The sequence below is a fragment of the Triturus cristatus genome, chromosome 5_2 (assembly GCF_964204655.1).
Source record: "Triturus cristatus chromosome 5_2, aTriCri1.1, whole genome shotgun sequence".
NCBI classification, from domain to species: Eukaryota; Metazoa; Chordata; class Amphibia; order Caudata; family Salamandridae; genus Triturus; species Triturus cristatus.
This window is the reverse complement of record NC_140588.1, coordinates 1,070,316,292-1,070,338,107: the sequence shown is the minus strand read 5'-3', so window position 1 is coordinate 1,070,338,107 and position 21,816 is coordinate 1,070,316,292. Positions and strand designations below refer to the sequence as shown.

General features: G+C 51.4%; 1 protein-coding gene across 5 annotated transcripts in view; it reads right to left on the bottom strand.

The window, feature by feature from the left end:
- The window catches only part of GDPD2 (glycerophosphodiester phosphodiesterase domain containing 2), a 423,676-nt gene that overhangs the window by 182,653 nt on the left and 219,207 nt on the right, over nucleotides 1–21,816 (bottom strand). For all 5 annotated transcript variants that reach the window (XM_085608385.1, XM_085608381.1, XM_085608386.1 and 2 more), the window contains exon 3: nucleotides 10,817–10,920. In XM_085608385.1, coding sequence (XP_085464511.1) covers nucleotides 10,817–10,920 — 104 coding nt within the window. The remainder of the gene's footprint in view (nucleotides 1–10,816; nucleotides 10,921–21,816) is intronic.

Sequence of the window (21,816 nt, the reverse complement as noted above, 5' to 3'; positions counted from 1 at the left end):
TGCCCAACTTTCCGTTGCTTTTTACGGTCTGTTAAACTGGTACCAATGAGGTCACCCTTTTGCGCAGGCAGTGTTAACTGGTTATAAAATGACAAAATTATTAAGTAATACAATCACAAAATGTGACATCATGTCACGTAATTTGCCTTTTCTTGCCGCATAATTTAGTCAACCCTGATGCATAATTTGGTCCTTCCTTGCTGCATAATTCCAATGGCCCTGGTAACAAATTTGAATAACTTGTTGAGGGGTTCACATTCAGTGTAAGAGATGCGGTCACCCAATGCGTCTCCTTGGATTAAAATAAATCACGTGTGCCCACAGAACTCCTCCCCTTAGTTTATTGCATATGCAGGGGACACCATGCCTACGTTTAACTTAAATCATGGGTCCCTACAGAAGTCCTCCCCTTAGTTTATTGCATAAGCAGGGGACACCATGCCTACGTTTGACTTAAATCACGTGTCCCCACAGAACTCCTCCCCTTAGTTTATTGCATACGCAGGGGACACCATGCCTACGTTTGACTTAAATCACGTGTCCCCACAGAACTCCTCCCCTTAGTTTATTGCATATCCAGGGGACACCACGCCTACGTTTAACTATGTCAAACAGGGCTACCAAGTGGAAGTCAGCTTATGTGTGACATTCCATTGTTTAATGCAGTGAATGTGTGACATTTTCAGGCCTCACTCTGAGTGACACCTTGCGGAAAGCTTGGTCTTTGACCCTAGCAGATCATTTTTATGCACAATTTTTCCCTCATTCACGTTCAAGCACCCTTTGCAGGTAACTTACCTTAACTCTGTCAGGAATGTTACCTCGTAATACAATTCCCTTGCGGCCGCCTGCCACCATCATCACCTGCCCAATAAAATCACGTGCTTGGCCCTTCCTGGCAGCCCCCTAGAGACGGCCTTGGCATCGCTGACTGCCTTGTTATACACGAGGAAAGGATTTTAATTTGAAAACTAAAATAACCAATGCTGCTGCACATTCCTGCGACGGGAGCTACCAGTAGGGAAACACAAACGTGCTTTGTGGAAACAATGATGGAAAAGGCTTCCATGCGCCATGTGTACAAGAAATGATCAATGAGCCCTTTCACCGTGACCCTACATGTGTCCATTTAAGCTAGGAGTAGTTAAAGCATGGCATTCTGGTAGTTGTAGTCCAGTCTACAATGGGAAAGGCAAAATAAGAAGAGAAAGGTTAAAAAACACACAAGATCCGTCTGACAAGAGAGGTTGGGATCGCTGCTTTAGAATACGGCAACTTATTGTGGTTATTGCAATATGGAATTCACAGATTTTTTTTTATATACCGCAGGGGCTTTACTGTGGTTTAAAAACAAAATACATGGACCACTTGTAAATATTTCAGTAAAGCTGGTCCCTTTCGTTTTTCAATGCTGGGCTTTTATTGGTATATATTTGTCAATTATTTTTAAACTATATGTTATGTTATCGTAATTTATATAGCGCACGATTACCAAACAGGTGTCCTGGCGCTGTCCATTACTCCATAAACCAAACTCCGGAATTATTTAACAAACAGCCAGGTCTTCAGCGCTTTCCTAAATTGGAATAAACTTTCCATGCAACGCAGGTGAAGTGGCAAACCGTTCCACAACTTGGCAGCACCGTAAGAGAAGCTACGGCCTCCCCAATTAACTTTCCTTGTAAGAGGGACCTTAATCAGACAAGCATCCGACGAGCGAAGATGTCGGGCAGGGACATATCTTCTAAAACTGTTGATAAGGAAGTCTGGGCCTTCTCCATGAAGGGCCTTGAAGACCAAGCAAAGGGACTTAAACTGGACCCTATATTTAATAGGAAGCCAGTGTAGATCCCGAATGGCTTTTGATATCGGCGAAAACTTATATCTTTTGCATATTGCTTTTAACTTTGGCCTGACATTTTAGTCAAAGCATGTGAGGGACTCAAGAACTCTGGGGTTCCTTCCAGATCCTTTAATGGAAACATTGTGAAATCACCTGCAATGACTGCATGTACTGTGCTGGCCTTACCTTATTCTCCTTATCAGCACATACTTTAAACAACTAATCTCCGAAGAAAACACATTCAATGTGTGCTACAGCAGCCCTAATGGCCCCTGACTGATAACTTAAACAAACAAAGACATAAAGGCAATGTTAGAATAAATACAGATTATTTCATATAAAGTTTTACTTAACAATCGTGTGTAGGCCTTTGCAGAATCTTAAAATGTGTACAGCAGGCTGGCATTTTTCTCTGCTAAAGGGGCTAGTGGTATTGTCTCCTGTATAATGACAGTATGTTTAGCAAGTTTAACTACCACACAACAGTGACCACGCAAGGACATCAGAAATGCAGGGAAGGCTTGCCTTCTCATCTCACAAATAGGATAAGGTAAATCACGTGACTAGAGCTCACATACATTCACCCACCTACCTACCCGCCCCCTCCACTCTTCTCTTAATATTGCATAAGTGCACAGGCACGGCAGATACAGCAGTGTGTCCTGCGGCAGGGGAAGGGTACCTGACGCAAACAGAACGGGCTCGGTGAACAAGTTACTTATCTTCAGTAACGATATATCGGTAAGAAACATAGGTTAGTTATAGATTCCAATTAATCCCAGGCATCAGACTGGATCCGGAAAGTTTTTTCGTCAGCAGTACCCCTGTGTGTCGGAAGGTGGCGTTGGTAGACTCCGTGTTTATCATTGGCATTGTGGTCGCCGGGATGACGTCGCGGTAGCTACTTAGACGCAGCACTTGCGCGCTGACATCAGTTCTGTACACAACTTTCCGCACCAGAGTGCAGAGCCATGCAAGACACTGACCACTGGTGCACAAAACTAGGGCCCTGAAAGCAAAACCTTAACCCTAGAAGTCAGTTTGCAGAACAGGGAGGATGGGTGCGGCGGTAAGGAATCTATACCTAACCTATGTTTCTTACAGATATATCGTTACCGAAGGTCAGTAACTTGTTCATCTGAAAGAAACTGTTAGATATAGATTCCTTACCGTAGAATAGATACCCCAGCAATACCAACCCTGGAGGTAGGTCCGCGAACCAAGTTCACACCAGAAAGTCCTGGAGAACAGAACGGCCAAAGAAGCCGTCTCTCCGGACTTGCCTGTCCAAGCAGTAGTGTTTGGTGAATGTGTGCAGCGATGCCCACGTAGCTGCCTGACAGATGTCATTTAGGGGGGACTCCTCATGCCAAAGCAGTAGTAGCTGCCGTCGCCCTGGTGGAATGGGCGCGCAGCCCTACTGGAGGCTTCCTCTTTGCCTAAGAAAAGCAGGCTTTGATGCACAGAACGACCCACCTGGAGACGGAACATTTATGCACGGCCCAACCTTTCTTAGCGGCCACATAACCAACAAAGAGCTGGTCGTCCGCCCGGAAATGTTTTGTGCGATCCAAGTAGAAGGAAAGTGCACGTTTTGGATCCAGACGGTGGAGCCTCTCTTCCTCTTTCGAAGGATGCAGAGGCAGAAAGAAGGTGGGCAAAGTGATGGTACCCACCTTGGGAAGAAAGGAAGGTCTAGTTCTAAGGACAACCTTGTCCGGATGGACAGCCAGAAAGGGAAGCTTGGAAGAAAGTGCTTGTAGCTCACTCACCTTGCGCGCAGAGGTGATGGCCACCAGAAAAGCAGTTTTCAATGTGAGAAGTCAGAGGACAGTTATGAAGCAGCTCAAAGGGAGCGTACATAAGATATGTAGGACCAAGTTCAAGTCCCAATGGTGCATTATGAAGGGAACAGGAAAAATATGTAATGCCCTTAAGGAATCTATTTACAACAGGGGACTTGAAAAGAGAAGGCTGATCAGGAAGCCTAAGAAAGGCTGAAATGGCCGCGAGGTAGCCCTTGATAGTGCCCAGAACAGAGAAGGAGGAATAAGAGAACCTCCGAAAGAGGGGCGGAAAGGGGGATCCACAGCCTTTGCTGCGCACCATGCCACAAATTTGTTCCATTCTTAGTGGAGGGATGCCTGGCTGCCAAGATAACATCACAGACTTCGGGAGGCAGGTCAAACAACGTCAACTGCCGCCGCTCAATCTCCACGTCCCTGGCTGCTGCGACAGAAGATCCTCCCGAATAGGCAGCCGCTCAGGATACCAGACTCTCCGTGCCAATCTGGAGCCACAAGAATGACGGGCCCGGTCGCGCCGCTTGATCTTCTTCAGCACTCTGGGCAGAAGTGGTATAGGCGGAAAGGCATATAGAAGACCGCAACTCCACTCGCGGAGAAAAGAGTCACCTAGCGAGTGCCGCCTTGGTAATTCCAACGCACAGAATTGCATTTTCTTCGGTGGTGAATAGATCTAACCAAGGCTCTCCTCACTACTGAAAGAGACCTTACACCACCTCCGAGTGAAGACGCCCTTCGTGATCCATCATGCACCGGTGGCTGATTTCATCCTACCGGGTGTTCAGTGAACCTGCCAGGTGTTGAACCACCAGCGATAAGCCCTGATGTTCCAGCCATGTCCAGAGGTGGAGGGCCTCTTAACATAGGGTCCGTGACCCCACCCCGTCCTGTTTGTAGCAATACCACATGGCAGTGGTGTTGTCCGTGAACACCTGCACTACTCTTCCCCAGACAGAGGGAAGGAATGCTTTGAGTGCAAGACAGATCCCCCAAAGCTCCAGAAGGTTGATGTGGAGCCCGGACTCCACCGGAGACCAGAGGCCTCTGATCTCCACCTCTCCCATGTGACCACCCCATCCCAGAAGGGATGCGTCTGTCACCACTGTGTGCTCTGGATGGGGAAGGGAGAGGGATCTGCCGTTGACTCAATCCTGGTTTGTGAGCCACCACTGCAATTGCCGTGCAGTAACCTCAGAGATCTCGACGCAAATCGGACAAATTCCCCTGATGCTGCGCCCACTGGAACTTCAGGTCCCACTGCAGAGCCCGCATATGCCCCCCTGCCATGATCTATCAGCAGGATGCAGGAGTCCATGAGGCCCAGCAGCCTCAGCTTCATCCTGACAAAAACCTGGGATAGAGGCTGAAAGATCGGAATCGTAGCCCGAATATCCCGGACTCGCTGTTCGGGAGGATAGACCTGAAACTGCGACATGTCCAGAACCACTCCGATGAAGACTTCAGGTAAGTTGATAGAAAACCCCGATGGGTGCTGGTAAGGTCAAAGGGGTGCACGGTAAACTGAAAATGCTTGTGGCCTAACGTGAACCGCAGGTAGCACCGGTGGGCCAGCAGGACGGGGATATGAAAGTAAGTGTCCTGCAAGTCCAACGCTACCATCCAATCTCCAGGGTCGAGGGCAGGCAGGACCTGTGCGAGCGTCAACATTTTGAACTTCTCCTTCCGGAGGAAGCGGTTGACGTTTCTGAGATCCAAGATAGGACGCAGGTCTTTGTCCTTCTTGGGCACCAGAAAGTAGTGGGAATAGCAACCACGACCTACTTCCAGGACAGGAACGTGCTCGATGGCTTCCTTGGCCAAGAGTGCCAAAAATTCCTGTTGGAGAAGGGCCAGATGATCCTCCGACATGCGATGGTACTGAGGTGCAACGGATATAGAGGCAGTCTCGAAGGGGAGGGAGTAGCTCCTTCGGACTATCTGTAAAACCCACCGGTCTGACGTGATGATTTGCCAGTGTGGGAAGTGATGGCGAATCCTGCCTCCCACTGGCGTTTGGTGGCCCTGAAAGGTCGGACTAAGAGGGTTTGCAGGCTGCTGCACATGGGGCTGTGGTGGACTGGCCCAGCCGCTGGCCCCTAGAACCACGGCGGTGGTTCCCACATCCCCGGCCATGCTGGGGCTGAACAGCTTGCACCGGCCTGTGGCCCTGGAGGAAACGTGGTGGGGCACCCCTTCCGTAGCCACGAAAGAGGCAAAAGGCAGACTGCGCAGGGTGGGTGGTGGAGAGGCCCAAGGACCTGGCCGTAGCTTGAGAGTCCTTAAAGCGCTCTAGCGCGTTGTCTGCCTTGTCGCCGAAAAGGCGATGCCCATCAAAGGGTATGTCCATAAGAGTGGATTGGACATTCCCCGAAAAACCAGTCGACCTCAACCAGGCGTAGCGTCGAAGGGCTACTGACGTGGAAATCGTCCTGCCTAGTGAGTCGGCGGTAACCAGCCCACAGCGGATGGTAAACTTCGCTGTGTATCTCCCCTCGGTGACTGCACGGGAGAGCACGGCCCGGGCCTCCTCCGGGCACTGTAGCAGCATTTGCGCTACCGTATCCCACACAGAGTGGGTGTAACAGCACAACAGACATGCGGTGTTTACCGACCGCAGTCCCAAGCTGGAAGAAGAAAACAGCTTATTCCCAAGGTGGTCCAGCTTTTTTGGTTCCCTATCGGGTGGTGCGTTAGGGAATGCGCCTTTAGACGTGGAGGCTTGGACCACCAAGCTCTTAGGGGTCGGGTGTTGGGAGAGGAAAGTGGGGTCGCCCGGGGCTGGGAGGTGGCGTTGGGCAATCAGCCTGTCCACAGGAGCCCCTGTGTTGGGCCTGGACCAGGTGCCCAAAAGGACGTCCGTTAGGGCTTCATTAAACGGCAGCAGGGGTTCTGAAGAGCTTGCTGCCGGTGGCAGCACCTCTGTGAGGAGGTTAGTCCTGACAGCCAGTGTAGGTAGCTCGAGGTGGGAAACCTTGGGCACCCTACGCAACACCACTGCGTATGACGCTCCTTCCTCCATAGCCACGGTAGGAGGAGACAGCATGCCAAGGTCTGGGGAGGTATCCAGACCACTGGCTTCCCCCAGATCCTCTTGCCAGTCCGGTTCATAACCTAGCTGGTCGGTTAAAGGGTCCCCAGACCCCTCCCAGTCCTCCTCACACCCCTCTGGCTGCCAATCTGGTCTCAAAGTGCCACAGTAGAATAGGGGCATCGGTCGACGCCAGTCCGGCTCCGTGTTTACCTCGAGGTGGAGGCTGGTCTCGATGTCAGCTGGGGATACAGCCAACGCCGGTTGCGGACGTGGTGCCGGTGGAGGTGTTACGAGGTCGACTGGCGCCGATCCGGATTCAGGGCTGGATCCAAGGGGACCCCGTGGTGCCGAGGCTGGAGCTGCTGGCGTCTAAGGCCCAGGGGCCCCCAGCTGATTCTGTGAGACCCAAAGGCACGGAGTCAGGCTGCCCAAATATAGCATGCATCGCTTCGTAGAAAACTCGAAGCTGGGCAGGGGTTGCTTCGGGTCCCGGGAAGGGAGGGAAGCCCGGAGCCAACCCTACGGACTCCGCACGAAGAGCCACGGAAGGGGCACCACCGCATCCCTCGTTGCGTTGGCCAACAGACGGGGAGAAGTCAAAAAGCGACGATGCTTACCTGACCCAGAGTGCGAAGACTTGGAAGAAGAATGGTGTTGCCTCCGAGACCTGTCCCTTGACCTCCTACACGACCTGGACCTCGCACTGTGCAGAGCAGACTGCCAGGCCTAGAGTAGCTTTCGGGACCGCTCCCGCAAAGACTTCGGGCCATGGTCCGGCAGTTGGAGCACGACTTGGCGTCGTGGTCGCACTCCAGGCAGTAGAGGCAAACGTGGTATGGATCCATCACCTACATCAGTCAGATACATGAACCGTCAGCCTTCAAGCCGGGCATCCCTCGTGCACTAGGAGTCGATAGACTCAAAAACGAAGTCGACAAAAGTCGAGAAAAAGTCAGTCAAAAACTGACTGGAGGTACCACTCTCTCCAGATCTGCACTTGCTCGTGTGGAAAAAGAAAGTACTGTCGTCAGCACGCGAGGGCGGCGTCTAAGTAGCTACCGAGACGTCATCCTGTTGACCACGCCGCCGCCATGGAGTCGACCAATGCCACCTTCCGACGCGCAGGGGTACTGCTGACGAAAAAACTTTCCTTTCCAGTCGCACGCCTGGGGGTAATTCTAAGGTAAGGAATCTATAACTGTTTCTTTCAGATATGTCAGGCTGCAGCACAAAGATACCTGACACACACAGAATGGGCTTAGTATGTCCAGCAGGAGCACAAGGGTACCTGACGCACATAGACTGGGTTCAGTATGTCAGGCTGCAGCACAAGGGGACCTGACACACACAGAACGGGCTCGGTATGTCCAGCAGCAGCACAAGGGTACTTGACGCACACAGAATGGGTTCAGTATGTCAGGCTGCAGCACAAGGGGACCTGACACACAGAACAGGCTCGGTATGTCCAGCAGCAGCACAAGGGTACTTGACGCACACAGAATGGGTTCAGTATGTCAGGCTGCAGCACAAGAGGACCTGATGCACACAGAACGGGCTCGGCATGGCCAGCATCAGAACAAGGGTACCTGACGCACACAGAACAGGCCCAGTATGTCCAATTGCAGGACAAGGGTACCCGACACTCACAGATCGAGCTCAGTATGTCAGAATGCAGCACAAGGGTAGCTGATGCACACAGAACGGGCTCGGTATATCAGGATGCAGCACATGGGTACCGGATGCACACACAACGGGCTCTGCATGCCAGGCTGCAGCACAAGGGTACCTGACGCAAACAGAATGGGCTCTGCATGCCAGGCTGCAGCTTCAGGGTACCCGATGCACACAGAATGGGATCTGTATGTCCAGCGGCAGCACCAGGGTACCGGACACACACAGAACCGGCTCAGCATGTCAGGCTGCAGCACAAGGGTACCAAACGCACACAGAACAGGCTCAGTGTGTCAGGCTGCAGCACAAGCGTACCTGACGCACGCAGAATGGGCTCGGTGTGTCAGGCAGCAGCACAAGGGTACCTGATGCACACAGAAAGGGCTCAGTATGTCCAGCATCATTGAAAATAGCCATGTTTTGAGTGGTTTCCCAAAGAGACTCAATATTCAGGATGCCAAGCAGACAGGAGGCCGTTTCATGCCTTTGCTGTAAAAGTACAAATGACCGGGCTCTGCCTCAGGACAGTTTCATCTTTGGATTTTGAAAAAGACGGTTTAGAAGACCTGGCGTTCCTGCCTGTGGAATTCCATTTTGATATTAAGGATGTTGGTAGCTCCCAGCTTTGGCCCTCTCACAACTGATCATTGAAATCTACTTGCATTTGCTCAATCTTTTCTTCAAAGTAGTTTGAAGGTTTTTCCTCCAGTTCCTGGGCGAGGGTAGTGCCCATGTTCCAGGCTTCAGGATCTGGGAACTGTTTAGACATTTTAAAATGTTGCAGCGGGACACTCTTTTTGTTCCTTCGTAGGGTAAAGTCACTGCTGGAGCACCCGCAGCTGTACACAAGACCAGACGTAACCAGTCCCTACTTCACTACCAGTGGACAGAACTCTGCGGTACTGGTGTACTACCCGGCCCTCTGAGCCTCTTGTTGGGGCAGCTATACGCTCTATAAAACCCATAACATAACATAAAGCCTCCAACCCTAAAATGAAGCCAGGGCGTCCTTTGGTTCCTCCTCTTTTCACAGTCTCCCTGCTCACCGTTAGTTCTACGAGGGATATATTTCAGTACCAGAAATATTACAGGGAGTCCTTCTCAGGTGGATTTGAAGTAATAGAGTTCCTCCTAAGGGGCCATGGGGTAGTATCTGTTAACCCTTTGCACTGAGGGCTCAAACACGCAAGACGCAGTCCGAGTGGAATATAACCCCTCTGCAAAATGTTGGGAACCTATATATCAATAGGGGCTGGTGTGGGCCTCCAGCACAGTAGGTCTCCAATAGGGTGGTGTGGGCTTCTCCCCCAACGTGTATCCTCTACAGGGTTGTACCATCCTTCCCCACCCAAGGGTTCTCGTACCACAATACTGCAAACCCCAAGACGCGGTATCACTCTAAACTGGTTGACATTGGCCATCCTGTGGCCAGTGAGGTAGTCACAAGGACTTTGAGCCTGGTTCCTGGAAACACTCTGGAGGTTTCATATTTCTGGGCCAGAGGTGAGTAGATTGGGCTGACATGATCTTCTGGCTGAAGAACCTAGGTAGATGGAGAGACTGTCTGTCTGACCCTGTAAGACTAGCTCCCCTGAGGGGGCTGGGACTGACCCTGCGAGTCTAGCTCCCTTGAGGGGCCTGAGGCTGGGAGTGACCCTGTGAGGCTAGCTCCCCTGAGGGGGCTGGGACTGACCCTGCGAGTCTAGCTCCCTTGAGGGGCCTGAGGCTGGGAGTGACCCTGTGAGGCTAGCTCCCTTAAGGGGCTGAGGCTGGGACTGACCTATGAGGCTAGCTCTGGGAGGGGCCTGAGGCCGGGACTGACCCAGTGAGGCTTGCTCTCGGAGGGGCCTGAGGCCAGGACTGACCCGGTGAGGGTTGCTCCCCTGAGGGGCTGAGTTGGAAGTGACCCTGTGAGGCTAGCTCCCCTTAGGGGCTGAGTTGGAAGTGACCCTGTGAGGCTAGCTCCCCTTAGGGGCTGAGGTTGGAAGTGACCCTGTGAGGCTAGCTCCCTTGAGGGGCTGAGGCTGGGACTGACCCTGTGAGGCTAGCTCCCTGGTGGGGCTAAGCCTGACCCTGTGAGGCTAGCTCCCCTGAGGGACTGAGGTTGGAAGTGACTGTGAGGCTAGCTCCCCTGAGGAGCAGAGGCTGGCCTGCCCACACACAGGTCACCTAGCGTTGGCCTGGGCATGCTGGACATTCATTGCTAACATCCAAGACTTCTGCCACCAGCAGGGTCCAGCAGGGCTCTTCTCCCACATGATTGTCATTACCATGGCACAAAATCTTCCCTGAAGCGAGATGAGGACAAACATAGGCATTATCCGCATCAGAGAAAGAGAGAGGAAGAAAGAGAGAAAGAGAGATTAGAAGAACAGGATGGGACCCTCACTAATCTCAAGCACATCTGCACGAGGACAAGACTGCTCATACAGACAGTGACACCAGTGGTGCAGGCGTGGTACTCACTCGTTGAAGATGTGTATATCGTTGAGGACGATCAGGCTGACGTAGAGCCAGGCGAGGGTGAAGACCACGATGACCAACAGCAGCAGGAACCAGAAGGCGTCGCACTGCAAGAGACACCAAGAGACCAGTGAAAGGAGCACCTGGACATGCGTCAACTCTAAACCAAAGCAGGTGATGCGTAGAATCACACCTGGCCACTGAAAGTACCAAGGTGTGTGGACCAGAGTGCTTTTTGTGGCCGTATATTCATGGGCATAGATTCATGGCAGGGTGGTCATTTCTGCAAAGCCGGCAGTGCACCGTACCAACTCAACAAATCTGATAATCGCTCAAGGATCCTTTTCTACATCAAGGAAACCAGATCAATGCATCCCCCACCTCCGTTGAACCCCGAGTTACAGGTGCATGTCTTCAGTGGAAGAAGGGTTACTCTATACCACTATGGCCTCATCTACCAGCAGCCACCCAACCCAACTCCAGGTCCATCTAAGGCTTCACCCAAACTATACCTTCACCAACTCCCTATGGCCAAAGTCAAGCTGTCCAGCAGTGGGTTGACTGTACCGCCGCTCCTGCAAACAACCCCCTTCACGGTACACATGCTCCTAACACACCAATGACATGCCTCTTGTTCCTCAATGCCGCATTGTCCCGAAGCCACTTCTAGACACCCTGAAGAGAGGACACTTTAGACTCTCCAGAGAAACCCTGAACTTAAACACAAAAATGACTGCCCGTCACACAGCTGTTCTACACAGGAAAACTGCAAAACCCGATCAAGGCTTGAAGATGAAACCTTTTCTGCACAGAACATGATAAGAACAAGCATTGGCACAGCCAATAGGTCTCACCTAAAGTGTTTAGCCAGAGATATTGGCAGGTTACATATTTATGATCAGTGTAGGAAGGTGGAATCTGACTATATGGTTGCCCCCACATTTTGCCTGGTGTTTTGCTGGTTTATGACTTAGTTGGACTGGGATCCTGCTATTCAGGGCCCCAGTCTATCTGCTTTCTCTGTAAAATGGTTTCCATGTACATTAGGTACATTTCTAATTGGATTCTGGAGTGCCTTATAAGCCCCTAGTATATGGTATACTATGTACCTAGGGCATAGGTACCCCAGAGGCCTACCAGTGGCGGAAGCATGTATTATGCCACCCCTGGGAAGCACTCCAAAATGGCACCACAGGTCTGCTACTGCAGCCTGGGTAAGGTGGTGCTTGCATCCCTTACAGTGGTATAGGATACCTATATCACTACTATTGCACACACATTTAAACCTATAAGTCACTCCTATAGCAGGCCTTAACAATACTGAAGGCAGAGTGCTTGGTTTTTATGTGAGAGGGTGCCCCTGCATGAGCAGTGCCCCATTGCAGCATTCGGAGTATCTCCTCTGATGCGGTTTGTGGTGCAGCCTGACCATATACTCTTAAGTGCATTATAACCTCGCGGTAAATGCTAACTTTGGGATGGCTGCACGGAAACATGTCGTGTTTGGTGTCAAACGCTTTGGAATACTACCTCCACCCCGCCAGTTCTGGCGGCGGGGGTAGCATGCCACCCTTCTAGAGGGAGAGACATGTTCACACTGCTCAAACCCGCTAGGACTTTCCTGAGCCCTGGCATCACAAAATGAATAGCAACTGCCACAGGTCTGGCCTCCTGCTGCTGACCGAAACTCCGGCAGGGAAGGCCTGGACAATAGGTTACCTGTCCCAGGGAGGTGTAACCCCCTCCCCAGACAGGCAGATGTGTATTGGGGCTGGGCGGGAGCGCACTCTGGTGCTTTTAAGTCCTGCACTGGGGGCACACTTGGTGTCCCTGTGCATAGACAAGTTCAAACCGGTTGCAAGGGCTACCTGCCCCTGCTCTGGTGCGAAACTGGACAAAGGAAATGGGTGTAACCACCTCTATTTCCAAACCCTCCCATAGGTGGGTCCCTAGAGTATGTCCAACCCCCAAACTTAGTAGAAGTATGGGAACCCATGCCTTGCGACTTTAGATTACCCTGGACGAAACTCTGCAATATATATCCTGGACCTTCGACTTTCTATTTCGACTAGAAGACGGAAGACATCTCCCTTGGGGTCAAGGAGTGACTCCCCTGCTTGGCAGGCACCAAAGAAGCAACTGTTTGGTCTGCAATTCCGAAGCTCCCGTTGGACGCTAAAGTCTCTGCATCCCCAGAGGTGGATTTCCTGACTTCCCCAAAGCTACCCTGAGTCCACAGCAAAGCTGAGGCCCGTGGCTAACGTGGGTGATGAGGGACTGTGACCCCTGGACACCGCATACTATTGCTGGTACATCAACTTCTTGTGTATTCCTGAAGTTCTGCTTTGGGCTCTGAGTAGCCCCAGCCTTGAGCACTGAGTGCACCGAAGATCTCTGGCCTCCAATCTACGTGTGACCCGTGGGTCAGGTTCCAGTGCGACCGCTTGAGGGTCATTCGCGATCGCTAGCCCGTTGGCTAGTGGGTCCCCACAAAGACAACTCCTCTTCTGCTTGGGCTTTCCCGGTTGCTCCAGATGTGCCCTAACTTACCCTCGCTGGGCGAGTCCCATAGACCTTGCTGGTCTGCACTGACGTCCTTCTTCTCTTTCCACGAGACTTGCCGTTGCCAAAGCTTGTTGGGTCAAATCTGGTCGCGATACTGCAGCACTTGACAGACTTCGTGGGACAGCTCGAATCCGGCTCGTGGAGTTAGTTGACGCCTCCTGGATCTCTTGGCTGAAGAGTCAAGACACCCGTCAACTCACCTGAAGCACCCAACATCTGTGGGCATTGGTCCATCATGCCCTCGGTCATTGGCAAGTGACCCAGACTCTGTCCCCTCTGCTTTCAGGTTCCTTCCATCCTAGATCCAGGCTTGGATCGCTTCGGACACTTCTTCTCTTCACGGCAGCAGCAGTTCTTCGCCAGCTTCCATTGTAATCGACGACGCGACCCGACACCAAAAGACACCTATGCACCCGGCTTCCCTGGGTGAGGTAACATGAGTACTCTGGTGCTCCCGTGGGTGCTAGCCCTAGAACTTCTCAAGTCCAAAAGGGTTTGGTCCTGACTCGATTCTAAGTGTCCCTAATCTTTAATTTTCCAACCGCGACATTGCCCATAGAAGGTAACGGGAACCCGCGGTTGTGTCTACACACTGCACACGGCCCCCGTGGGTCCCCTGTGTCACTACCTTGGGTGGTTCCTTGGGGTCCCAGCGATTCTACAGGCTCTAGGCCTTGTGTCTAGTTCAGTGGTGGTTCTTATACCACTTTATTGGTATATGGTTTGGTACGCCCCTAGGGCCCAAATGTGTATTTGTGCTATTACTGTTGATTGCTAACTTGTAAATTAAGTACATCAAAATCCAGTCTCAAAGAGACTAGAGGGGTGTGTTTTATCCTAAATACATATATTTTAAATATATACCTGGTGTGGTTGTCCTTTCATTTGGTCATTCAAGAGATTATAGACTGGAAAAACAAGCTGCTTTACATTCCTTCAAGACTTAGCCTGAAGGCTGCTCTCCAAATCCAGACCTTTGCCACGGACTCTACCTGGGCGGCTGCCTTGGTGTGAGCTCTCTGTGGCGGTGGATGGTGATTGCCTACTTTGCACTATTGACTAGCGCTATTTTAAAAACTGGATTTTATTGTTTTATCGTTTTTAATTCTTTGGTGTATCTTATGTGAAGTGTATTGAAGTGTATTTATTCTGCCTTTACTGCTGCACCTTCTCTCCTGAGGCGCAAAGCCGGGAGATCTTTCCTATACTCTCGCTGTGTTTTGGGGACTTAGGGGACTCTCTTCTTACCTGGGGCAGCGGAGCGAAGTCGCTTTCACCGGTGTCGGCTCCTCGCTGCTCCGCGCTCTCTTCCTTCCTGCTGTGCTCTCTGGGCGCCCCTCTCGCTGGTCAGTGGACAGCGGGATAGTCGCACGGGGACGGCGGCCATCTTGAGTGAGGCTGGCTCGCTGGTCGGCGGACTAGGCTTGCTGCCTCACGGGCGGGAACTATAAAACTAGCTTCCCTGCCCTGCCCCGATCAGACCTTTGCCACGGACTCTACCTGGGCGGCTGCCTTGGTGTGAGCTCTCTGTGGCGGTGGATGGTGATTGCCTACTTTGCACTATTGACTAGCGCTATTTTAAAAACTGGATTTTATTGTTTTATCGTTTTTAATTCTTTGGTGTATCTTATGTGAAGTGTATTGAAGTGTATTTATTCTGCCTTTACTGCTGCACCTTCTCTCCTGAGGCGCAAAGCCGGGAGATCTTTCCTATACTCTCGCTGTGTTTTGGGGGCTTAGGGGACTCTCTTCTTACCTGGGGCAGCGGAGCGAAGTCGCTTTCACCGGTGTCGGCTCCTCGCTGCTCCGCGCTCTCTTCCTTCCTGCTGTGCTCTCTGGGCGCCCCTCTCGCTGGTCAGTGGACAGCGGGATAGTCGCACGGGGACGGCGGCCATCTTGAGTGAGGCTGGCTCGCTGGTCGGCGGACTAGGCTTGCTGCCTCACGGGCGGGAACTATAAAACTAGCTTCCCTGCCCTGCCCCGATCAGACCTTTGCCACGGACTCTACCTGGGCGGCTGCCTTGGTGTGAGCTCTCTGTGGCGGTGGATGGTGATTGCCTACTTTGCACTATTGACTAGCGCTATTTTAAAAACTGGATTTTATTGTTTTATCGTTTTTAATTCTTTGGTGTATCTTATGTGAAGTGTATTGAAGTGTATTTATTCTGCCTTTACTGCTGCACCTTCTCTCCTGAGGCGCAAAGCCGGGAGATCTTTCCTATACTCTCGCTGTGTTTTGGGGGCTTAGGGGACTCTCTTCTTACCTGGGGCAGCGGAGCGAAGTCGCTTTCACCGGTGTCGGCTCCTCGCTGCTCCGCGCTCTCTTCCTTCCTGCTGTGCTCTCTGGGCGCCCCTCTCGCTGGTCAGTGGACAGCGGGATAGTCGCACGGGGACGGCGGCCATCTTGAGTGAGGCTGGCTCGCTGGTCGGCGGACTAGGCTTGCTGCCTCACGGGCGGGAACTATAAAACTAGAAGGTGATGACTCCGCGCAGCGGACGCGCATTGCGGAGGCGCCTTTCCCGCGCCAAAGGAGCGCCTAAGGAAAGCCCGTCTGCGCCCGTCAGCGTCCCGGATGCGGACGGGTGCGGAATAGTGGAGTACACTGGCCCTCAGCTGCGTGCTTTAAGAACTGACCTGCACAGCAACTGTGGGGTATGTGACCTTGGTACAGGGGAGAATCTGAGCTGTCCAGGGTGCGGGTGGTCCTTGAGATGGGACTGGGTGAAGCCCATGGCTCCCAAGCTTAGTCGGCAGTTAACCTTTACGACGACTCATAACTCGGACGACCGGTCTTTCAATTGTGCTCTTTTAAACACTCGTTCGGCTTGCAAGCATGCTCAAGATCTGTTCAGTTTCCTGACCGATTTCAAGCCAGCCTGTCTATTTCTTACTGAAACATGGCTTGATGATACGTCGGGCCCAGATATTGCTAATGCCTTGCCCCCCAACTATTACATACTTAGAAAAGACAGGATGAACAGAAAGGGTGGGGGTGTAGCATTGCTGATAGATAGACAGTACGAATGCTCCATTATCCCCACGAATGAAATCCACGGGGTTGAAGCATTGGGTTTTTGCCTTTCCTTTTCGCCGGCTCAATCCTGTGCCGGTCTGCTGATTTATCGACCGCCAGGCCCCTTGGGATCTTTTAGCGAAGAGCTTGTTACTATAATATCTACTCTGAGCATTCAATTTAAACATTTTATCCTATTGGGCGATTTTAACATACATTTTGATACTCTGGCTGCCACTGACACTATCCAGATACTTGATATCACTGCTCCCTTGGGCCTTCTACCCTACGTGATATCGCCGACCCACGATAAAGGCCACACATTGGACCAGATCTTCTCCACCTCTCCCATCTCTGTTGCACCCCCTCTTCCCGTCTTATGGTCGGACCATTCGTTACTAACTTTTAAGATTCAGTCCCTGTTCGCGGGGACGGGTAGGCCTGTCGGATGTCAGTCCCGCCTGTCACGCCCCTTTCATCTAGTCACACCTGAGATGATTGAGCACTATAGGCTATCTCACCCCTGTTCTCTCACCGGGGACTTAGAACTGGACCTCCTTCGCTTTCAAACATGGCTAGCACAGTGTTTGGAGGACTTAGCCCCGCCTAAGCGTTCCCTTAAGAAATCCTCACGTGCCTCTGGCCCCTGGTTCACACACGCTCTCAATACCAGTAGAAGGCTTTGTAAGAAGGCCGAGAGAGCTTGGCGTGCCAACTATTTAGATTCACTAAAGGAGGCCTATAGGTCCTGTATTAAGGCTTATCATAAAGAAATTTATGTAGCCAAAAAAATGTACTTCACCCATAGGATTGAAGAAGCTGCGAACACTAGCAAGGAAATTTTTGCTATTGTTAAAGAATTTACCTCTCCTGCCGCCAGCTCCCTCAAATGTTCCTTTTCTGAGACGTGGGTTTCTCAATTAGCCAGCTTCTTCTCAAATAAAATCAGGAGTATTCAGGCTACTTTTTCCTCTCTCGACCTGGGAGGACTGTCCTGGCCCAATACCCCGTCTGAGGTGCCTAAGCAGGGGCAACCCAGCCTGATGAGTTTCCCTCCTCTCCAACCTCTTGACTCTCTGGAATTACTCTTAAAAATAAGATCGGGCTCTCCGTTGGACCCTTGCCCTGCCAAGCTGTTGGCTAAAGTGGCCCATGTGCTAAACCCGATGGTGAACCCCATTATAAACCGCTCCTTAGAAACAGGCACAGTTCCTTCCATCTGGAAGCAAGCGATGGTCGTACCACTGCTGAAGAAGCCGTCCTTAGACCCCACTACTCATGCCAACTATCGACCTATCTCCTTGCTCCCAGCCTTGGCAAAAGTTGCGGAAAAGCACGTGCAGTCTGTCCTCTCGCTCTTCGTTGAGTCCCATGGTATTCTGCACCACACTCAATCCGGTTTCCGTGCCAACATGAGCACGGAGACGGCCCTGTTGGAGGTGACTGAGGCCATTAAGGAAGTCCTGGACTCTGGGGGGAAGGCAATGCTGATTTTGCTTGATCTCTCGGCGGCATTTGACACCGTCCCCCATGGCCGCCTTCTAGCGCGCCTTGAGGAGATCGGTATTGGTGGTACGGTACTCAACTGGTTTTCGTCTTTTCTGTCCAACCGCCAACAAACAGTCTGGGCACCCCCACACTCCGCGGTAGTGCCACCCATGGAGGTGGGTGTGCCTCAGGGATCAATCCTGAGTCCTACTCTTTTTAATATCTATATTTCCCCTCTGGCGGCACTTGCGGAGTCTTTCGGTGCCCAGATTGTCTCTTATGCTGATGATACTCAGCTCCTTTTCTCATGCGAGAAAGATATGGACTTCGATGGTGCTCTCATCAAAGGCTGTCTGGAGGCAGTCTTTAATTGGCTTCAAATGAATCAACTCAAATGCAACTCGGAAAAATCCGAGGTTCTCTTTTTTGGCTGTCCCCCTGATACGTGTTGGAAATCCTGGTGGCCGCTGGACATGTCCCCCCCCTCTAATGCAACACCGGTGGCAAAAAATCTTGGGGTTAAGTTGGACACCTCCCTCTCTCTTAAACCACAAATTATGAGTCTGGTTGGCCAGTGTTTCGGGGTCTTGAAAGCACTTAGAAAATTCCTTCCCCTCCTCCCCATTGCCCACAGGAAGACGACAGTGCAGGCCCTAATAGGATCCAGGCTTGATTATGCCAATGTCCTTTATCTGGGCCTCCCGAAGTCTCTCCTCTCGCGCCTGCAGATTGTGCAAAATTCGGCCGCTCGTGCGATTTTTGGTCTTGGTCATCGCGCCCATGCGTCTGGCCTGTTGCAAACCCTTCATTGGCTGCCGATCCAGAGGCGCATTGAGTTTAAAACGCTCACCCTTGCTTTTAAAACCCTTCATGGCATGGGCCCTAGTTATCTCAGAAAGAGGTTCATCCTCTATAAACCAGCCAGAGCTTTGCGCTCAGCGTCTCTATCTCTCTCCACGGTCCCAGCAATTAGGCGCGCCCGCATTGGTGGACGCTCCTTCAAGTACCTTGCGCCCCGGGCTTGGAATGCCCTCCCACTCTCTTTACGGATGAGTGAGAGCTTGCTGTCCTTCAGAAAAGAGCTCAAGACTTGGCTCTTTAGCCAATAAGCCCCCCCCCCCCCCTGTTTAGAGCTCTGTGGCTTCGGGTCTGATAGCGCCGGGACACTCTGCTTGAGTAGCTGAGCGCTTAACAAAACCCCGTTTAACATAACATAACATAACATAGCTACCACTAGGATAGCTTTCAATAAAGGTTGTCTTTAACCAATTCACCATAAGGGGTTGTTTGGACTGATACAAGGTGCCCACTAGAACTACTGGACAGCATATATCAGGCCACCTTCTCACAATCAGTCTTTCAACTAAATAACTGCTGGTGAGGACAGAACTCGAACACGGCCACAGCATACAGGAGCAACATGCATTGAATAGAAGCTTCACATAACGAGGAGCACCAGCGATAAAATGCATGCCCGGCCCTCTAGAAAAAACACAACAGGTCAGACCTGCACGGCTTTCACCATTTTCATCAGCGTAGATGATGGGGTTGTTGAAGAGGCCTGACAGAAATCATCTGCCACTGGTAAGACTGCCTCTACTAGGAATGTATTGAGGATGAATGCAAGACTCTTAAACACAGCCAAGCCCCCCGCCCCCCCCCCCCAAAAAAATAGGACTTTAACAAAAAGACACCAATGGAGAGAAGGAATCTGGGGCCAACTAGAAGCACTACCTCCGATGAAAGAGGGAGCACGCCCAGACATTGCAAAGGAGAAACTGGAATGTTGTAGATTAATGGCTGCAGACAGCCTCCACCACTATTCCCCTTACAAACCCCTGCTCCACAGGGTACATCATTCACGCTAACAGAAGTAAAGACAGGGAGAAGGACCAGAGATCACAGCTAATTACAATAAAGGGGACATATCCCAAAGGCAAATCACACGCCCTGAGGAGCCAAGGGACGGCCACTTATTTCCCAAATGCCAAACCCGATCTGCCCTATTTATAGCATGACCAGAGCCAGATGGGAGCAACCCTGCTGTCAAAATACCATCTTTGACAATGCGTTTAATTCTTGAGATGTGCAAAAGGCATGGGCTGAAAGCATAGATAAAGAATGGGACAAAAATACTCCCTTGGAGCTCGAGAGTCCCTGCACCACAACTCAATGGATGACTGGCCTGATGGAGCGCCCTCAATGCAAAGCTCCCACTAGAACCCATGTCCATTGGCAAAGGCTCTTCCACGTGTAATAGCCAGGCCCAAAGCATGCCAGCAAACGACACCCGCACAAAACCAGCTCCCCGAACTCCCGGTCCACGGCTGGATTAACTTCAGTCTATTGCATCATGTTAATACGTAAATATCTATTTGGATTGAGCCAGCCTGCTTAGCTTTACTAACAAGCTTGTTAACTCGGTGATGCGAGCTTGTCTTGCATACCCCCAGTAGGTGTGCCAACTACCCATCGGCTCCAAAATGTAGCAGCCCATTCCCTTTCATCTGAGCTAAATATGAAATGCTGTCCACCATCCATGCAATCATGCAACGACCTCCTGTTTTCCGGAGAACGTTATGTTCGCAAGCGTATGGCATTGTTCCATTGCAGTGCCACAAAAACCGAGAAGGGGTTTAATTGAGTGCAGCGCTATAATAATGCACAGTTCAAACCATCAAATAATGGCGGATAACCACGAGGCTGTTTGTGGTAGAGTGAGGACACATGGGTTGCCATGGCACCAAACTAGAGGCCCGAAATAAACGATCGCATAAACGTTAAAGGGTCTTTAAATACTCTAGCGCCAACATTGTTTAGCGTCTACTAGAACGCTGATTACTACTAGGCTTCAAGGGGTGGGGGGGGGGGGGGGGGGGGACAGCACGTGAACTACTGAAGAGGATAGGCTGCCAGAGCAAATACCTAATAGGATAGTTTAGGATACAATGATCATATATTTAAAGGGCGCGCATTCTTTCTACGTCAGGCAGTCTCTGAGCGGAAGGACACGTGCTCGCTAAACAAGCAGCCTCAGGGAAGGGCTAAACATGGAATGATGCTGGGGGCACGTAGTGTTCTCATCACAATGCTTGCATATGCTGAACTTGTTATAAATAAAGAACATGACTTAGGAAGCCAAGGCACAAAATGTCACGTTAAGTCAGAAGGAAGTTTAGAGGAATGCTTCGTGAATGAATGCAGGAGTCATCGACTAACAGACTCAGTATCGCACTGCTTCTATCGAAGCATCGGCAGTCTTTCACTTGTTGTTGAACCTGCGCCTTTGCCAAGGTCTCTCCTGCAAGAGATTACCACTGGTTGGGCTAATCCTGTACCTCATTGGCTACAGCTCATTAGCCGTCACCGGAGGCAGAAAGGTCAGTGCAAGCGGTTTGGCGGCAGCAGCGTGTGTGGTCAAGGGTCTCGGACACACCGGCTGCAAATTGCAAGTCACTTTATGAGCTTTTTAGAGAACCTCGTTAGTTGAACATGATGTTAATCGCCCCTTGTACAATAACTGGGCAGCACTCGCTCTGATGTTAGCTGGGGAACGCAGTTGAGGGAGTGATGCCTCGGGACCTTTCTCAGACATAATCAGATAACAAGCAAAAGCGAAAGCACGGCGCGGCACGTTGTGTGTAACCTGACCCACGAGGAATTCAACTGCCACCCTGCGGCAGCTGCTCGCTCACGTGAGCAAAACGACATGGGAGTGAACATTAAAGAAGGAAGGTGGGAGATGCACCCACCTTTAACCATTTGCGTGCTTTCATTACTGAAAGACACACTCAACAGCCAATCCTATGTGTGGGAGGAGTCAGACCCACACGGAGTAGTTTAGAGTGCTTACAAGAAGCCTCGCAGAGCAGCGCATGCGCGCTGGCACAGGCTCGACCTAAATAGGAGTCTTCTGGTGCCCCGATGCCTCTCCTC